Genomic DNA, 16,475 nt, shown 5'->3' with positions numbered 1-16,475 from the left:
TAACCCACTGTGCTACCGTGCCGCCCATTCTTCCGTTCTCCCCGTGACTGCGTGGGTTTCCTCCGGGTGCTCTGGTTTCCTCCGAAAGACATGCTGATTAGGTGGATTGGCCGTGCTAAATTGTCCCTTTAGTGTCCAAAGATGTGTAGGTTAGGGGGATTGGCCCCTTCGCTTGATTTGATTTATTATTATCACGTGTTGGGATACAGTGAAAAGTATCGTTTCTTGTGCGCTATACAGACAAAGCATACCGTTCATAGAGAAGGAAAGGAGAGGGTGCAGAATGTAGTGTTACAGTCACAGCGAGGGTGTAGAGAAAGATCAGCTTAATGCGAGGTAGGTCCATTCAAATGTCTGACAGCAGCAGGGAAGAAGCTGTTCTTGAGTCGGTCGGTACGGGACCTCAGACTTTTGTATCTTTTTCCTGACGGAAGAAGGTGGAAGAGAGAATGTGTGGGGGGTCCTTGATTATGCCGGCTGCTTTCCCCCGAGGTAGCGGGAAGTGTAGACGGAGTCAATGGATGGGAGGCTGGTTTGTGTGATGGGACTGGGCTACATTCACGACCCTTTTGTAGTTCCTTGCTGTCTTGGGCAGAGCAGGAGCCCAGACCGAGCTGTGATACAACCAGAAAGAATGCTTTCTATGGGGCATCTGTAAAAGTTGGTGGGAGTCGTAGCTGACATGCCAAATTTCCTTAGTCTTCTGAGAAAGTAGAGGCGTTGGTGGGGCTTTCTTAGTGTCCAGAGGTGTGCAGGTTAGGTTGACTGATCCTCCTAAATTGCCTCTTCATATCAGGGGCATTAGCAGGGTAAATATGTGCTGTTACGGGGTGGAGGGGGGTGATAGGGCCTGGGTGGGATTGTTGCCAGTGCAGACTCGATGGGCTGAATGGCCTCCTACAGCCCATTGTAGGCGTTCTGCGAGTTGCCGAGCACCTTTTCCCCGTGTTGTCAAGAGTTGGTGGTCTTGTGTTTGTCCTGAGGAGTGTCAGGGGAAGGAAATCTCCGGTGAATGGGGTCTCTTTGGAGTGAAGCCCAAGCTCATTCATTCTTCCTGTTGTTGTGTCTGTTACAGAAGCAGACAGGATCAATTATTGATCATTCTCTCCATGACATCACGCACACAATATAAAATATCATGCCAGCCCCAACTCCTCAATAATTCACCGGGTTAGAGCGCCTTCCTCGGTCTCTGCTCTTTCACCCTCCTTCACCGATGGATGGGAACTCAAAATGTCATTGGCCTCAGCGCCTTTGGACGGCGGGGTGGGGAGTGGGATGGGTTCTCCACTCTTCCTTGAGTGGGCGCTGCCTCGAGAATCTCCCCTCGCTCCTCGTCCCTCTCTCGCTCAGTCTTTCCCCACAGGGAGTGAGTCCCGCATTTCACCCCCCACCCACCCCCCCTCACTCTCTACCCCACTGTGGGAGCGAGTCCTGCGTTACGGCCCCCGTCCCCCACTCCTCGCCATGGGAGCGAGTCCTGCATCCCCCCCCCCCCCCCCAACTCCCCGCCATGGGAGTGAGACCCACGTTCTCCTCTCCCCACTCCCTGCTATGGGAGCAAGTCTTGCACTCCTCTCCCCCCCCACGGGAGGGGGTCCTGCATTCTCCGGCCCCCCCCACCCCTGCGTGGGAGCGAGTCCCGCATTCTCTACTCCCCCCACCCCATCCCCTCTCCCTCTTGTTGATCAAAGATCTCTCTAACCCAGCCTCCAATAAGTACACTGAGCCTCCCCCACCCCACCCCACCCCACCGCACTGCTTTCTGGCAGGGGTGGGCTACAGAATTCCACCGACTGACCACCCTCCGTAGAAGAAGTTCCTCCCCATCTCCCACCTTAAATTTGAGGCCTTTTTATTTGGAAACGGTGCCCCTTCCCTCCCCTCCTGTTCCAGATTCACCCGCACGGGGATCATAGCAATCTCTACAGTGCAGAAGGAGACCATTCGGCCCGTCACGCGTGCAGCGGCCGCAGTCCCACGCAGGCCTTATTCCCGCGTCCTCACGGATTTACCCTGTCAATTCCCCTGTCGGTACGGGGCAATTTAGCATGGGCAATTTAGCATGGCCAATCTCCCTAACCTGCACATCAGAAATCGGAGGAAATCTGCCCTCCTATCCCAGTAAAGTTTAAAGTTCATTTATCAGCGTCACAGGCAAGACGCACATTAACGCTGCGATGAAGCTACTGTGGAAAACCCCCCCCTAGTCGCCACACTCCTGTCCGGGTTACACTGAGGGAGAATTTAGCACGGCCCAATCCATCCTAACCAGCACAGTCTTTCAGACTGTAGGAGGAAACCCACGCAGACACTGGGAGAACGTGCAGATTCCGCACACGGTGACCCAAGGCTAGAATTGAACCCAGGACCATGGCGCTGCGAGGCAGCAGTGCCGACCCACTGTTCCACCGTGGGAGGAAACAGGTCTCTTAGCATCCACCAGCTCAAGTCCCCCTCAAAATCGGATGTATTTGAATAAGATAGAATATTTATTAGTGTCACAAGTCAACTTGCGTTAACACTGCAATGAAGTTACTGTGAAAATCCCCCCCCCAGTCGCCCACACTCCTGTCCGGGTTACACTGAGGGAGAATTTAGCACGGCCGATCCCCCCCCTAACCAGCATGTCTTTTGGACCGTGGGAGGAAACCGAGGATAAGAAATAGGAGCAGGAGTAGCCCTTCGAGCCTGCCCCGCCATTCAGTAAGATCATGGCTGATCTGAAGTGGATCAGTTCCACTTTCCCGCTTTCTCCCCATAACCCTTAATTCCCTTGTCTATCAGAAACCTATCTACCCGTGACTTAAATATATTTAGCGAGGTAGCCTCCACCACTTCAACGGGCAGAGAATTCCAGAGATTCACCACCCTTTGAGTGAAGAAGTTCCTCCTCAACTCTGATCTAAACTGCAGCCCCCCCCTCCTTATCTTGAGGCTGTGCTCTCTAGTCCTGCTATCCTTTCTAAGCGGGAAGAATCTCTCTACCTCTACCCTATCCATCCCCTTCATTATCTTGTAAGCCTCTAAAAGATCCCCCTCAGCCTTCTAAACGCTAACAATTACAGGCCCAGTCTATTTAATCTCTGTTCATAAGCTAACCCCCTCATCTCTGGTGTCAACCTGGTGAACCTTCTCGGCACTCCCTCCAAGGCCAATATATCCTTCCGCAAGTGCGGCGACCAAAACTGCACACGGTACTCCAGCTGCAGCCTCACAGTTGCCCTGTACAGTTGCAGCAAGACCTCCCTGCTTTTATATTCTATCCCCCTCACTATAAAGGCCAGCATCCCATTCGCCTTCTCGATCACCTGCAGACTGGGCTTTTGCAATTCGAAAAAGGTCCCGGAGGAAACCCTCGCAAACACGGGGAGAATGTGCAGACTGTGCGCAGACGGTGACCCGAGCCGGGAGTTGGATCCGGGTCCCTAGCACTGCAGTGCTAACCCACTGTCACCCTTCAACCTCTGGCAATGGGTGCAAGGACGGTAGCACCCTATCGAACCCTCCTCGTCAGGCAACACCCTGGCATTCAGCCGAGTTAGCCTTCACAGAACTATCTCCAAACAAGTAAAGGAAGGAGACCAAACAACAGCTATATTCCCTCAGGAATGACTTGATTTATTATTGCCACGTGTATTGGGACACAGTGAAAAGCATTGTTTCTTGCGCGCTATACAGACAAAGCATACCGTTCATAGAGAAGGGAAGGAGAGGGTGCAGAATGTAGCGTTACAGTCACAGCGAGGGTGTAGAGAAAGATCAGCTTAATGCAAGGTAGGTCCATTCAAAAGTCTGACGGCAGCAGGGAAGAAGCTGTTCTTGAGTCGGTCGGTACGGGACCTCAGACTTTTGTATCTTTTTCCCCGACGGAAGACGTTGGAAGAGAGAATGTCCGGGGTGTGTTGGGGGGGTGGCGGGGGGGGGGTCCTTGATTATGCCGGCTGCTTTTCCCCCGAGGCAGCGGGAAGTGTAGACGGGGTCAATGGATGGGAGGCTGGTTTGTGTGATGGATTGGGGCTACATTCACCACCCTTTTGTAGTTCCTTGCGGTCTTGGGCAGAGCAGGAGCCCAGACCGAGCTGTGATACAACCAGAAAGAATGCTTTCTATGGGGCATCTGTAAAAGTTGGTGAGAGTCCGTAGCGGACATGCCAAATTTCCTTAGTCTTCTGAGAAAGTAGAGGCGTTGGTGGGGCTTTCTTAACTGTAGTGTCGGCATGGGGGGGGAACCAGGACAGGTTGTTGGTGATCTGGACCCTTTGATTTATTATTGTCGTGTGTATTGGGATGCAGTGAAAAGTATTGTTTCTTGCGCGCGATACAGACAAAGCATACTGTTCATAGAGTACATAGATTTGATTTATTAATGTCACATGTGACAGGGAGAACGCAGTTAGACATCTCGCAACACCAGGTTAAAGTTCAATCAATTTATCTGATAGTAATCCCACAAGCTTTTGGAAAGGATGTTCCTTCGTCAGGTACTCGGAGGGCTCTGAACCTTCCACACAGCTGACAAAGGAACACCACTTCCGAAAGCTTGTGGGATCACTATCGGATAAATTGATTGGACTTTTAACCTGGCGTTGCGAGATGTCTAACTGTCGTTTCACCCCGGTCCAACACTGGCATCTCCTACAGCGTGTACGGGGATGCGGTGAAAAGTATTGCTTCTCGCGTGCGCTATGCGGACAAAGAGTTCCGTTCATAGAGCAGGAAAGGAAGAGGGTGCAGTGTTACAGTCGCTGCTTCTGGTTGCCTCTGGGCAGCTCACCCACCCACCCACCCCCCCCCCCCCCCCCCAGTCTGAATCAGCAAGGCGTGAGTCAAATCCACGAGCTTGTGACTCACACAGGATGGAGTGTGTTCCTCGAGAGTGTGTGTGTGATGGGGATGGGGGTGGGTAACTCTCTCTCTGTACAGAGTGGCAGACTAACGCAACAGTTGGCCTGTGTCCCCCCCCCCCACCCCCCCCCCCCCGAGTCCTGAAGTGTCACTGAAGGGATATTTCTGGGTGATTTGAGCCCAGGGGAGTGGGGTGGGTGGGGAGAGGTTGGGGGGGGTGGGGGGGTGGAAGAGATCCTTGCACCAAGATGCCTTCTTGGTGAACACTCCCAGTGCAAAGGGTACAATCACCCTCCGTCACGCAGGACTTTCCAAGCACCATAAAAATCAGGTCAAGACACTCAGCTGCTGTGATTCAAGCTTTTTTTTTTCCCTCCCTGGCGTTTTATCACTCGCCTCGTCAGAGGCTCAGAGTCCAGATTAAATCGACACGTGATGTACGATCTATCTCACCGATTTTTTTTTTTTTGGCCAGCCTGGGGAAGGGGGTGGAGTGTCCCCGGTACACAGCGGCAGTTCAGACTGCTATCCCCCACTCCCCCAGTACTGCCTGCTCCCCAGAAAACAGTACCTGTGTATGCACACCCCTCACGAACAGGGTGATCTCACCCTCTACCCCCTCGATCAGGGTCTGCCCCCTCCCTCGGTCTCTGGTCTCCATCCGCCCCTGCCCCTGCTGGATTCTGGTCGTCCCCCCCCGAGGGGGTCTGGCCTGCCCTCCCACCTCCCTAACCCCCACTCCCTCCCTGCCGGGGTCTGACTCGCGCCGCCCCCCCCCCCCCCCCCCTTCTCCCTTGGGCTGTGGCCCCTGCCCTGGCACCCACCACCCCCCCCCCCTCCCAGTTGGTGTATGGCCCCCCTGCCCTGCCCATCCCCCACCCTCGAGGTCTGGCTGCCGCCCCCACTGCCCTTTTCACAGTAAACTTCATTGCAATGTTAATGTAAGCCTAATTATGTCACTGATAAACTTTTTTTTTACTGTATTACAACAGTCGTGGATCAGAGAATCCCTACGGTGCAGACGGAGGCCATTCAGCCCATCGAGTCTGCACTGACCTCAAGCTCACCCAGGCCCTATCCCCATAACCCCATGCGTTTAACCTAGCAGTGCCCCTGACCGTGGGTCTCCATCTCCAACATCCCTTAGTGTCCAACGCTATGTAGGTTAGGGGGATTGGCCATGCTAAATTGTCCATTAGTGTCAAAAGATGTGCAGGTTAGGGGGATTGGCCATGCTAAATTGTCCCTTGGTGTCCAAAGATGTGTAGGTTAGGGGGATTGGCCGTGCTAAATTACCTCCATAGTACCAGGGGATTAACTAGGGTCAATGAGGGTTTCGGGAAAAAGGCTTGGGTGGGATTGTGGTCAGTGCAGATGGGCCGAACGGCCTTCTCCTGCGCTGTGAGGATTCTCTGGCCTTGTGTGGTGTGTGATATCCTGTAACACGAGAGGGGGACGTTTAATTTGCGCCAGTCCAAAACATGTCAGTAGATGTTTCTCCTTTTCCTGAGTTTGTCCTTCGGTGGAAGATGCAATGTTTTGTTTATCGTGAAATCTCTTTTGATCGAGGAAAATGCATTTACTGTTTCCTTCCCACTGTTCCCCAGGCTTTATCGTCCAGTAATGAGAGTATTGATAGAGGTGCCTGCACTGTAAGTGGCCAGATTTTACTGTGGTGATTGGGTAGCTGGCTGCCTCCTCTTCCTCTGAACAGTATTTCCTCCGTCCTGTGATGGCTCATTCAACCCTGTTGTGAGACACAGGGGCCAGCTCAAACTCCACACCATCCCATTCCCAGGACAGGTACAGCACAGGGTTAGATACAGAGTAAAGCTCCCTCTACACTGTCCCCCATCCCAGGACAGGTACAGCACAGGGTTAGATACAGAGTAAAGCTCCCTCTACACTGTCCCCCCCCCCCCCCCATCAAACACTCCCAGGACAGGGACAGCACGGGGTTAGATACAGAGTAAAGCTCCCTCTACACTGTCCCCCCCCATCAAACACTCCCAGGACAGGTACAGCACGGGGTTAGATACAGAGTAAAGCTCCCTCTACACTGTCCCCCCCCCCCCCATCAAACACTCCCAGGACAGGTACAGCACAGGGTTAGATATAGAGTAAAGCTCCCTCTACACTGTCCCCCCATCCCAGGACAGGTACAGCACGGGGTTAGATACAGAGTAAAGCTCCCTCTACACTGTCCCCCCCCCCCCCCCATCAAACACTCCCAGGACAGGTACAGCACGGGGTTAGATATAGAGTAAAGCTCCCTCTACACTGTCCCCCATCCCAGGACAGGTACAGCACGGGGTTAGATACAGAGTAAAGCTCCCTCTACACTGTCCCCCCCCCCCCCCCCATCAAACACTCCCAGGACAGGTACAGCACGGGGTTAGATACAGAGTAAAGCTCCCTCTACACTGTGTCCCTCCCCCATCAAACACTCCCAGGACTGGGCCGATGAGATTTATTGGGTTCTATCTCCGTACTTGGAGTTCTGCTCACCGCCTCTGGGTTAACGCCCACCCTCCGTTGTCAGTGATGTTGTACCTGCTCTCACTTCTTTTTTTGATCAGAAGCTAATCTCGTATCACACTGAGTGATCAAGTGTACATTCCCCTCTCCGCAAATCGCAGCACCCCCCCCCCCCGACTCTTTCCCACACATCCCCCCCCTGCCCTGGGTGGAGGAAATACTGTTTCTGCAACAATTGTGGATTTTCTCTGTCTGTCTCTCTCTCTCTCATCCAAGAATGATAATTCTGCGTGATTTCTTTTATCCCTGTGTTTGATTTTTTTTTATCTGCCCCCCTATCTAGCTGCTGGCTCTTCCTCTGGCCTGCGGTCGGGAGCGGGTTGGGGAGAGAGTGCTGGAATGTGCAATCGCTATCTCCCGTGATGCCCCCACCACCCCCCCACCTTCCTTCCTTCCTTCCCTACATTCCACCCCCCTCTTTGATTTTGGCTTTAGTTGATCTTTGATTAGATTGTAGCTGGTGTGATTTACCAGGGGGTGGGGGGAGCATCTCAGACGTACGTACGTACATACATACATGCGCGTGTGTCAAGACCCCCTGGGTCTCAGAGCCTCACCAAACGCGGACTTGGATGGGAAGAGTGACCACCGCCCCCCCCCCCCCCCCCCCCCTTCACGTTTTTATTTTTCACCGCCCTCCCTTCCCTGTCCCACCGAGATGGGAGAGGTGTGCGAATCACCCGTGTAGCACAGTGTGTTTGCGCTGCTGCCTCACACAGCGCCAGGTGCCCGGGTTCGATTCCCGGTTTGGATCATTGCGGAGCCTGCACGTTCTCCCCGTGTCTGCGTGGGTTTCCTCCGGGTGCTCTCCGGTTTCCTCCCACAGTCTGAAGGACGTGCGGGTTAGGGTGCATTGGGCCGTGCTAAATTCTCCCTCGGTGTAACCCGAGCAGATGCCAGAGTGTGGCGACTAGAGGATTTTCACAGTAACTTCATTGCAGCGTTAACGTAAGCTGACGTGCGAGACTGGTATGTAAAACAAGAACTGTCCAGCTCCCACTCAGCACCCCCAGTGGAGGGGGAAGAGAGGGCGTGCCTCTATCTGAAGGTAGGAAGCCCTGGAGGAGGCGTCAGATTTGAGAATGTCCCCGTTATGGCTACTGAAGGAGCTCTCGTAACGTTTGTGCGCTGAAGGCTTGGAACCGTTTCTTTGGGCAGCACGGGGGGCACAGTGGGTCAGCACTGCTGCCTCACAGCGCCACGGACCTGGGTTCGATTCCCGGCTTGGGTCACCGTCTGTGCGGAATCTGCACATTCTTCCGTGTCTGCGTGGGTTTCCTCCCACGCTCCAGAGATGTGTAGGTTAGGTGGATGGGCCATGCTAAATTGTCCTTTGGTATCCAAAGGTGTGTAGGTTAGGTGGATTGGCCATGCTAAATTGTCCTTTGGTGTCCAAAGGTGTGTAGGTTAGGTGGATTGGCCATGCTAAATTGTCCTTTGGTGTCCAAAGGTGTGTAGGTTAGGTGGTTTGGCCATGCTAAATTGTCCTTTGGTGTCCAAAGGTGTGTAGGTTAGGTGGATTGGCCATGCTAAATTGTCCTTTGGTGTCCAAAGGTGTGTAGGTTAGGTGGATTGGCCATGCTAAATTGTCCTTTGGTATCCAAAGGTGTGTAGGTTAGGTGGATTGGCCATGCTAAATTGTCCTTTGGTATCCAAAGGTGTGTAGGTTAGGTGGATTGGCCATGCTAAGTTGTCCTTTGGTATCCAAAGGTGTGTAGGTTAGGTGGATTGGCCATGCTAAATTGTCCTTTGGTATCCAAAGGTGTGTAGGTTAGGGTGGATTGGCCATGCTAAATTGTCCTTTGGTATCCAAAGGTGTGCAGGTTAGGTGGATTGGCCGTGCTAAATTGCTGCTTTGGTGTCAGGGTGACTGGCTGGGGTAAGTGCACGGGGTTATGGGGATGGGACCCGAGTGGGATTGCAGTCAGTGCAGACTGGGTGGGCCAAATGATGACCTGCACGATAGGATTCTATCTATGAATCATATCTGTAGGATATTATTATTCTGCATTAATACAATCCCTGCAGTGCAGTAGGAGGCCATTTGGCCCATCAGGTTTGCACCAACCACAATCCAACCCAGGCCTTATCCCCATAACCCCACACGTTTACCCTGTTAACCACTCCCCGACACTAAGGGGCAATTTAGCACGGCCAATCTAGCTAACCCGCACATCTTTGGACTGTGGGAGGAAACCGGGGCACCTGGAGGAAACCCAGGCAGACACATGGGACTCCGCACAGGCAGTGACCCGAGCCGGGAATCGAACCCAGGTCCCTGGAGCTGTGAGGCAGCAGTGCTAACCCGCTGTGCCTCACCGCATTCGGAAAGCGGGAATGTGGTGTTAAACCTGTGGAAAATACCAGAGTATTCTGTCCAAATCTGGGCTTGGGAGTGTAGGAAAGATGTGAAGGGCTAGGTTCAGGGAACTCGGGTAGGGAGAATAAGGGTGGCACTGCCTCGAGAGGGGCCTTGATTAAGGGTGTTTTCATAACCCGAGGACAGAGTGAGAGGGCGAAGCTCTCGGTAGAAGAATTGCGGAGGAGATTGGCTGTGGGAGCATTGGTTTAAAGTTTCATTATTCATCACAAGTTGGCTTACATTAACACTGCAGTGAAGTTACTGTGAAAGACCCCTTGTAGGCACACCCCGGCGCCTGTTTGGGTTACGCTGAGGGAGAATGTTTAGCACCTAACCAGCACGTCTCTCAGACTGTGGGAGGAAACCGGAGCACCCTGAGGAAACCCACGCAGACACGGGGAGAACATGCACAGACAGTGACCCGAGCCGGGAATCGAACACAGGTCCCTGGCGCCGTGAGGCAGCCGTGCTAACCCACTGTGCTACCGTGAGATGGGGAGGTGGAGGGGGGGGAAGTCCCTGTCTACGCAGTGAGAGAGGGTCCGGAGTGTCCTCCTCTAACAGTTTCAGTTGAGGCGGAGTGGGATTATTATCCGTAGGGAGAGATCTGCGAGACTCTGGGGGAAGAGAGTGGGACGCGGTAAGTGCCCTTTCCGAGAACTCGCACGTACGTAGTAACCATGAGGGGCTGAGTGTGTCAAATTGGATGTCTCCTAAAGGGCTAGCATGAGGGTGATGGGCCAAAAGACCTCTTGTGCTGCACGCTTCTGTCATCCCAAGGCTGAGGTGCACTGCGATGGAATTCATACGTTCTGGTGCTTGCAGAGTTACTCATTTAAGTGCTTTAGGATTGCAACCACGTTCATCGAACCCCCACAGTTCAGCAAGAGGCCATTCAGCCCATCGAGTCTGCACTGACCACAATCCCACCCAGGGCCTATTCCTGTAACCCCATATATTTACCCTGCTAACCCTCTGATACCAAGGGACAATTTAGCATGGCCAATCCACCCTACCTGCACATCTTTGGACACTAAGGGACAATTTAGCATGGCCGGGAATCGAACCCGGGTCCCTGGCGCTCGTGAGGAAGCAGTGCTAACCCACTGTGCCATCCGTCAGTCGGACCAATCTCTCCCAGAACAGTCTCACCAGCCCTGGCATCAGCCTCAACACGGCCTTGGGTTTTGGAGTGTGCCAGAGCGCTGGGGACCCGGGTTCGATTCCCGGCTCGAGTCACCGTCTTTGTGGAGTCTGCATGTTCTCCCCGTGTCTGCGTGGGTTTCCTCCGAGTGCTCCGGTTTCCTCCCACAGTCCAAAAGACATGCAGGTGGATTGGCCATGCTGAATTGCCCCCTTGGTGCCTGGGGGACTAGTTGGGGTAAATGCATGGGGTTATGGCGATTGGGCCTGGATGGGATTGTGGTCAGTACAAACCCAATGGGCCGAATGGCCTCCTTCTGCACTGTAGGGATTCTATGTGTAGGTCTGTTTTTGAACTCTGCTAAGGTGTTACCTGAACGTGTGTTGAGATGTACGCAGGTGGTCCGTGAATCGTGCGGGAGCGATTGCCCCCCCACTGTCCTTCCTACGGCCCGCGTTGACCTCTTTCTTCCCCCCCGCCCCCCCCCCCCCCACCTTCCTATCTCCGTAGCATCCCGCCAGGCTGGCCCCCGAGAGGGAGTTCATCAAGTCACTGATGGGCATCGGCAAGCGGTTAGTCACCCTGACCACCAAAGAGCAGAAGACCCAGCGGCTCATCTCGGAACTGTCTCTGCTGAACCACAAGCTCCCGTCGCGGGTCTGGCTGCCCACGTCCGGCTTCGACCACCACGTGGTGCGGGTCCCCCACAACCAGGCGGTCGTACTCAACTCCAAGGACAAGGTCGGTACCGTCTCCACCACACCGCAAAAAGACATACAAGTTAATCTCGTAGTAACATGTCACAAGTTGGCTTGCATTAACACTGCAATGAAGTTACTGTGATAATCCCCCTAGTCGCCACACTCCTGTTAGGGTACGCTGAGGGACAATTTAGCATGGCCAATCCACCCTAACCTGCCCATCTTTGGACACTAAGGGGCAATTTAGCACGGCCAATCCACCCTAACCTGCCCATCTTTGGACACTAAGGGGCAATTTAGCACGGCCAATCCACTGAACCTACACATCTTGGACACTGAGGGACAATTTAGCACGGCCAATCCACCCTAACCTGCCCATCTTTGGACACTAAGGGGCAATTTAGCACGGCCAATCCACCCTAACCTGCACATCTTTGGACACTAAGGGACAATTTAGCATGGCCAATCCACCCTAACCCGCACATCTTTGGACACTAAGGGACAATTTAGCATGGCCAATCCACTGAACCTACACATCTTGGACACTGAGGGACAATTTAGCATGGCCAATCCCCCTAATCTGCACATCTTTGGGACGCTAAGGAGCAATTTAGCACGGCCAATCCACCCTAACCTGCACATCTTTGGACACTAAGGGACAATTTAGCACAGCCAATCCACCTAACTTACATATCTTTAGACTGTAGGAGGAAACCGGAGCACCTGGAGGAAACCCACGCAGACACAGGGAGAATGTGCAGACTCCGCACAGACAGCGATCCGAGCCGGGAATCGAACCCGGCTCCCTAATGCTGTGAGGCATCAGTGCTAATTACTGTGTCACCATGCTGCCCCAACAGAGGAGCAGTATTAGGCCATTCGGCCCATCAAGTCTGCTCTGCCATTCGATCATGGCTGACTTTGTTTTTCTCATTTTCCCCCCCATTCTCCTGCTTTTTCCCCATAACCCCTGATCCCCTTATTAATCAGGAACCTATCTATCTCTGTCTTAAAGACACTCAGTGACCTGGCCTCCTCTGCGGCAAAGAGTTCCACAGATTCCCCACTCTCTGGCTGAAGAAATTCCTCCTCATCTCTGTTTTAAAGGATCGTCCCTTTAGCCTCAGGTTGTGCCCTCTGGTTCTAGTTTTTCCTACTAATGGAAACATCCTGTCCATGTCCACTCTATCCTCAGTGTCCTGTAAGTTTCAATAAGATCCCCCCCCTCATCCTTCTAAACTCCAACGAGTACAGACCCAGAGTCCTCAACCCGTTCCTCATCCGACAAGCTCTTCATTCCAGGGATCAATCTTGTGAACCTCCTCTGGACCCTTTCCAAGGCCGGCACATCCTTCCTTAGATACTGTTTTAAAGGAGTGTTGCTTCCCTCTGAGTCTGTGTCCTCAGCTCCCAGATCCTACAGAGATAGCGAGGGGGTGTAGGGGGCTGGAGGAGGTTACAGAGATAAGGAGGGGGGGTGTAGGGGCTGGAGGAGGTTACAGAGATGGGGAGGGGGTGTAGGAGGCTGGAGGGGGTACAGAGATAGGGAGGGGGGGTGTAGGGGGCTGGAGGAGGTTACAGAGATAGGGAGGGGGGGTGTAGGGGCTGGAGGAGGTTACAGAGATGGGGAGGGGGTGTAGAGGCTGGAGGGGGTTACAGAGATAGGGAGGGGGGTGTAGGGGGCTGGAGGAGGTTACAGGGATGGGGAGGGGGTGTAGGAGGCTGGAGGGGGTTACAGAGATAGGGAGGGGGGTGTAGGGGGGCTGGAGGAGGTTACAGAGATAGGGAGGGGGATGTAGGGGGCTGGGAGGAGGATACAGAGATAGGGAGGGGGTGTAGGGGGTTACAGAGATAGGGAGGGGGGCGTAGGGAGCTGGAGGAGGTTAGAGAGATAGGGAGGGGGGTTTTGGTGACTTACTGGCCCCCCCCCCCCGTGCTCTAATGTTTGACACTGAATCGTTTTGCAGCTCTCGGAGTTATTAATGCCACCCCCCTGTCCTTCCTCTCCAGGCTCCCTATCTGATCTACGTCGAGGTGCTGGAGTGCGACAACCTGGAGACGTCCCCGGTCCCCGCTCGGATCCCCGAGATCCGTATCCGCAGCACGCGCTCGGTGGAGAACCTGCCCGACTGCGGCTGTGTACACGAGCAGCGAACCTGCAACTTCAGCACGGTGCCCAACTACGACAACGATGACGAGGCCTGGTCGGTGGATGATATCGGGGAGCTGCAGGTCGAGGTGAGGGAGGCCTCGATCAGCCCGGCGCCGGGCCCTCCCCCGCCGGATGCGGCGCTCCCTCCTCTCCGGCGCCGGGCCCTCCCCCCGCAGTGCGGCACTCCCTCCTCTCGGCGCCCGGCCCTCCCCCGCAGTGCGGCACTCCCTCCTCTCCGGCGCTGGGCCCTCCCCCCGCAGTGCGGCACTCCCTCTTCTCGGCGCCCGGCCCTCCCCCCGCAGTGCGGCACTCCCTCCTCTCCGGCGCTGGGCCCTCCCCCCGCAGTGCGGGCACTCCCTCTTCTCGGCGCCCAGCCCTCCCCCGCAGTGCGGCGCTCCCTCCTCTCCGGCGCTGGGCCCTCCCCCCGCAGTGCGGCACTCCCTCAGCACTGACCCCCAGTGGTGCGGCACTCCCTCCCCTCGGTGCTGGGCCCTCCCCCCGCAGTGCGGCACTCCCTCTTCTCGGCGCCCGGCCCTCCCCCGCAGTGCGGCGCTCCCTCCTCTCCGGCGCTGGGCCCTCCCCCCGCAGTGCGGCGCTCCCTCAGCACTGACCCCCCCCCCCCCCCCCCCCGCGGTGCGGCGCTCCATCCCTCCTCTCGGCGCTGGGCCTCCCCCCCACGGTGCGGCGCTCCCTCCCTCCTCTCGGCACCGGGCCCTCCCCCCGCAGTGCGGCGCTCCCTCCCTCCTCTCGACGCTGGGCCCTCCCCCCGCGGTGCGGCACTCCTCCCCCCCTCTCGGCGCCGGGCCCTCCCCCCGCAGTGCGGCGCTCCCTCCCTCCTCTCGGCGCCGGGCCCTCCCCCCGCAGTGCGGCGCTCGCAGTGTCAACCTTTTGTGACGTGCTGTGGGCCGACTGTAACATTTAATCCTCCCCTTTTCCATTTCCGCCAGCTTCCCGAAATCCCCACCAACAGCAGCGACAACATCTCCCAGTTTTCCGTGGACAGCATCACCAGCCAGGAGAGTAAGGAGCCGGTGTTTATCGCTGCCGGTGATATCAGGTACCTGTCTGTGTTTGTGTGCGTCTCTCTCTCTCTCTCCCTCCCCCCACCTCGCCCTGTTTCTGCTCCCACACCAGCCGCACTTGCTCACTCTGACCACTGGGGGCATCCCGGGCCCTCCAGCCGTGCCTGGATCTCTGGCTGGTGAAGCCAGTGGGAAGGTGCGTAGCTTCCCCTCTGTGCTGCCGCTTCCTGAGGCACTCCATCTAAAGGCCACTGGTCCACCCCCGCCCCCGCCAGTCTTTGTATTTTCAGAGGCGTGTTATGATGCACAGTGTTAGCTCTGCTGCCTCACGGTGGCAGGGACCCAGGTTCGATTCCCGGCCTCGGATCACTGTGCGTCCTCCCCGCGTTAGCCTGGGTTTTCTAACAGAACTAGAGGGCACAGCCACAAAATAAGGGGGAGGGGGTGGGGGCAGGGGGCAAGAGCCTGCCACCAAGGCAACCCTGATGCTTGGTCCTGCTTACAAATGTTGCACTCTGTGTACCCACTGTACCCCGTATTTTAAACATCCAAGCATTGAACACAAAACCAGCTCTTAAAGGGGCCACACCTCAAACTCACAACAGGTGCCACGTACGATCTTCAGGTGTGGGAGCAGCAGGAGGCCACTTGGCCTCCTGAGATGATGGCTCCGCCATCCTGTAACGTCATGGCTGATCCGATTGTGGAGCCTCTATTGTTGATCGAAAAACCTCTCGAACACGACCTCGAATATGTTCAACGACCCGCAGGAGCCCCTCCCCCACCCACTGCTCTCGGGGTGGGAGGGGGGGTAGAATTCCACAGACTAACCTCCTCAGAGAGAAAAGATTCCTCCCCCGTCTCTGTCCACTCAGAATCTGATATTTCAGTAAGATCCTCCCCCCTCGTTCTCCGAACGAATGTTGACCCACATTCTGCTGATAAGACATTCTCTTCCCCCCCCCCCACCCCAACGATCCCAGGATTCTCCCGGTTACCTCCGAGTGCTCTGGTTTCCTCCACACCCCGGAGATATGCGGGTTTGGGTGGATTGGCCGTGCTAAATTGTCCCTTAGTGTCCAAAGGTGTGTAGGTTAGGGTGGATTGGCCGTGCTAAATTGTCCCTTAGTGTCCAAAGGTGTGTAGGTTAGGGTGGATTGGCCGTGCTAAATTGTCCCTTAGTGTCCAAAGATGTGTAGGTTAGGGTGGATTGGCCGTGCTAAATTGTCCCTTAGTGTCCAAAGGTGTGTAGGTTAGGGTGGATTGGCCGTGCTAAATTGTCCCTTAGTGTCCAAAGATGTGTAGGTTAGGGTGGATTGGCCATGCTAAATTACCCCTTAGTGTCCCAAAGATGTGTAGGTTAGGGTGGATTGGCCGTGCTAAATTGTCCCTTAGTGTCCAAAGATGTGTAGGTTAGGGTGGATTGGCCATGCTAAATTACCCCTTAGTGTCCCAAAGATGTGCAGGTTAGGGTGGATTGGCCGTGCTAAATTGTCCCTTAGTGTCCAAAGATGTGTAGGTTAGGGTGGATTGGCCGTGCTAAATTGTCCCTTAGTGTCCAAAGATGTGTAAGTTAGGGTGGATTGACCATGCTAAATTGTCCCTTAGTGTCCAAAGATGTGTAAGTTAGGGTGGATTGACCGTGCTAAATTGCCTCTTGGAGTTTTGTTCAATCGAGTTGGTTATTCACCTGCAGAGATGTTTTCGG

The 16,475-nt window shown here is 55.0% G+C and overlaps 1 protein-coding gene across 3 annotated transcripts in view; it reads left to right on the top strand.

Annotated features, from left to right (window-relative positions):
• pi4kb (phosphatidylinositol 4-kinase, catalytic, beta) overlaps positions 1–16,475 on the top strand; it is a 51,637-nt gene that overhangs the window by 22,038 nt on the left and 13,124 nt on the right. For 2 of the 3 annotated variants that reach the window (XM_080183387.1, XM_080183388.1), the window contains exons 3-6: positions 6,456–6,500; positions 11,403–11,633; positions 13,604–13,831; positions 14,693–14,802. In XM_080183387.1, coding sequence (XP_080039513.1) covers positions 6,456–6,500; positions 11,403–11,633; positions 13,604–13,831; positions 14,693–14,802 — 614 coding nt within the window. The remainder of the gene's footprint in view (positions 1–6,455; positions 6,501–11,402; positions 11,634–13,603; positions 13,832–14,692; positions 14,803–16,475) is intronic. The other variant, XM_080183390.1, reaches the window with a different exon arrangement.

Source organism: Carcharhinus amblyrhynchos, unplaced genomic scaffold (assembly GCF_965287045.1).
Source record: "Carcharhinus amblyrhynchos unplaced genomic scaffold, sCarAmb.v2.hapA chromosome_275, whole genome shotgun sequence".
Classification (NCBI taxonomy): Eukaryota; Metazoa; Chordata; class Chondrichthyes; order Carcharhiniformes; family Carcharhinidae; genus Carcharhinus; species Carcharhinus amblyrhynchos.
This window is presented reverse-complemented; position numbering and strand designations above follow the sequence as displayed.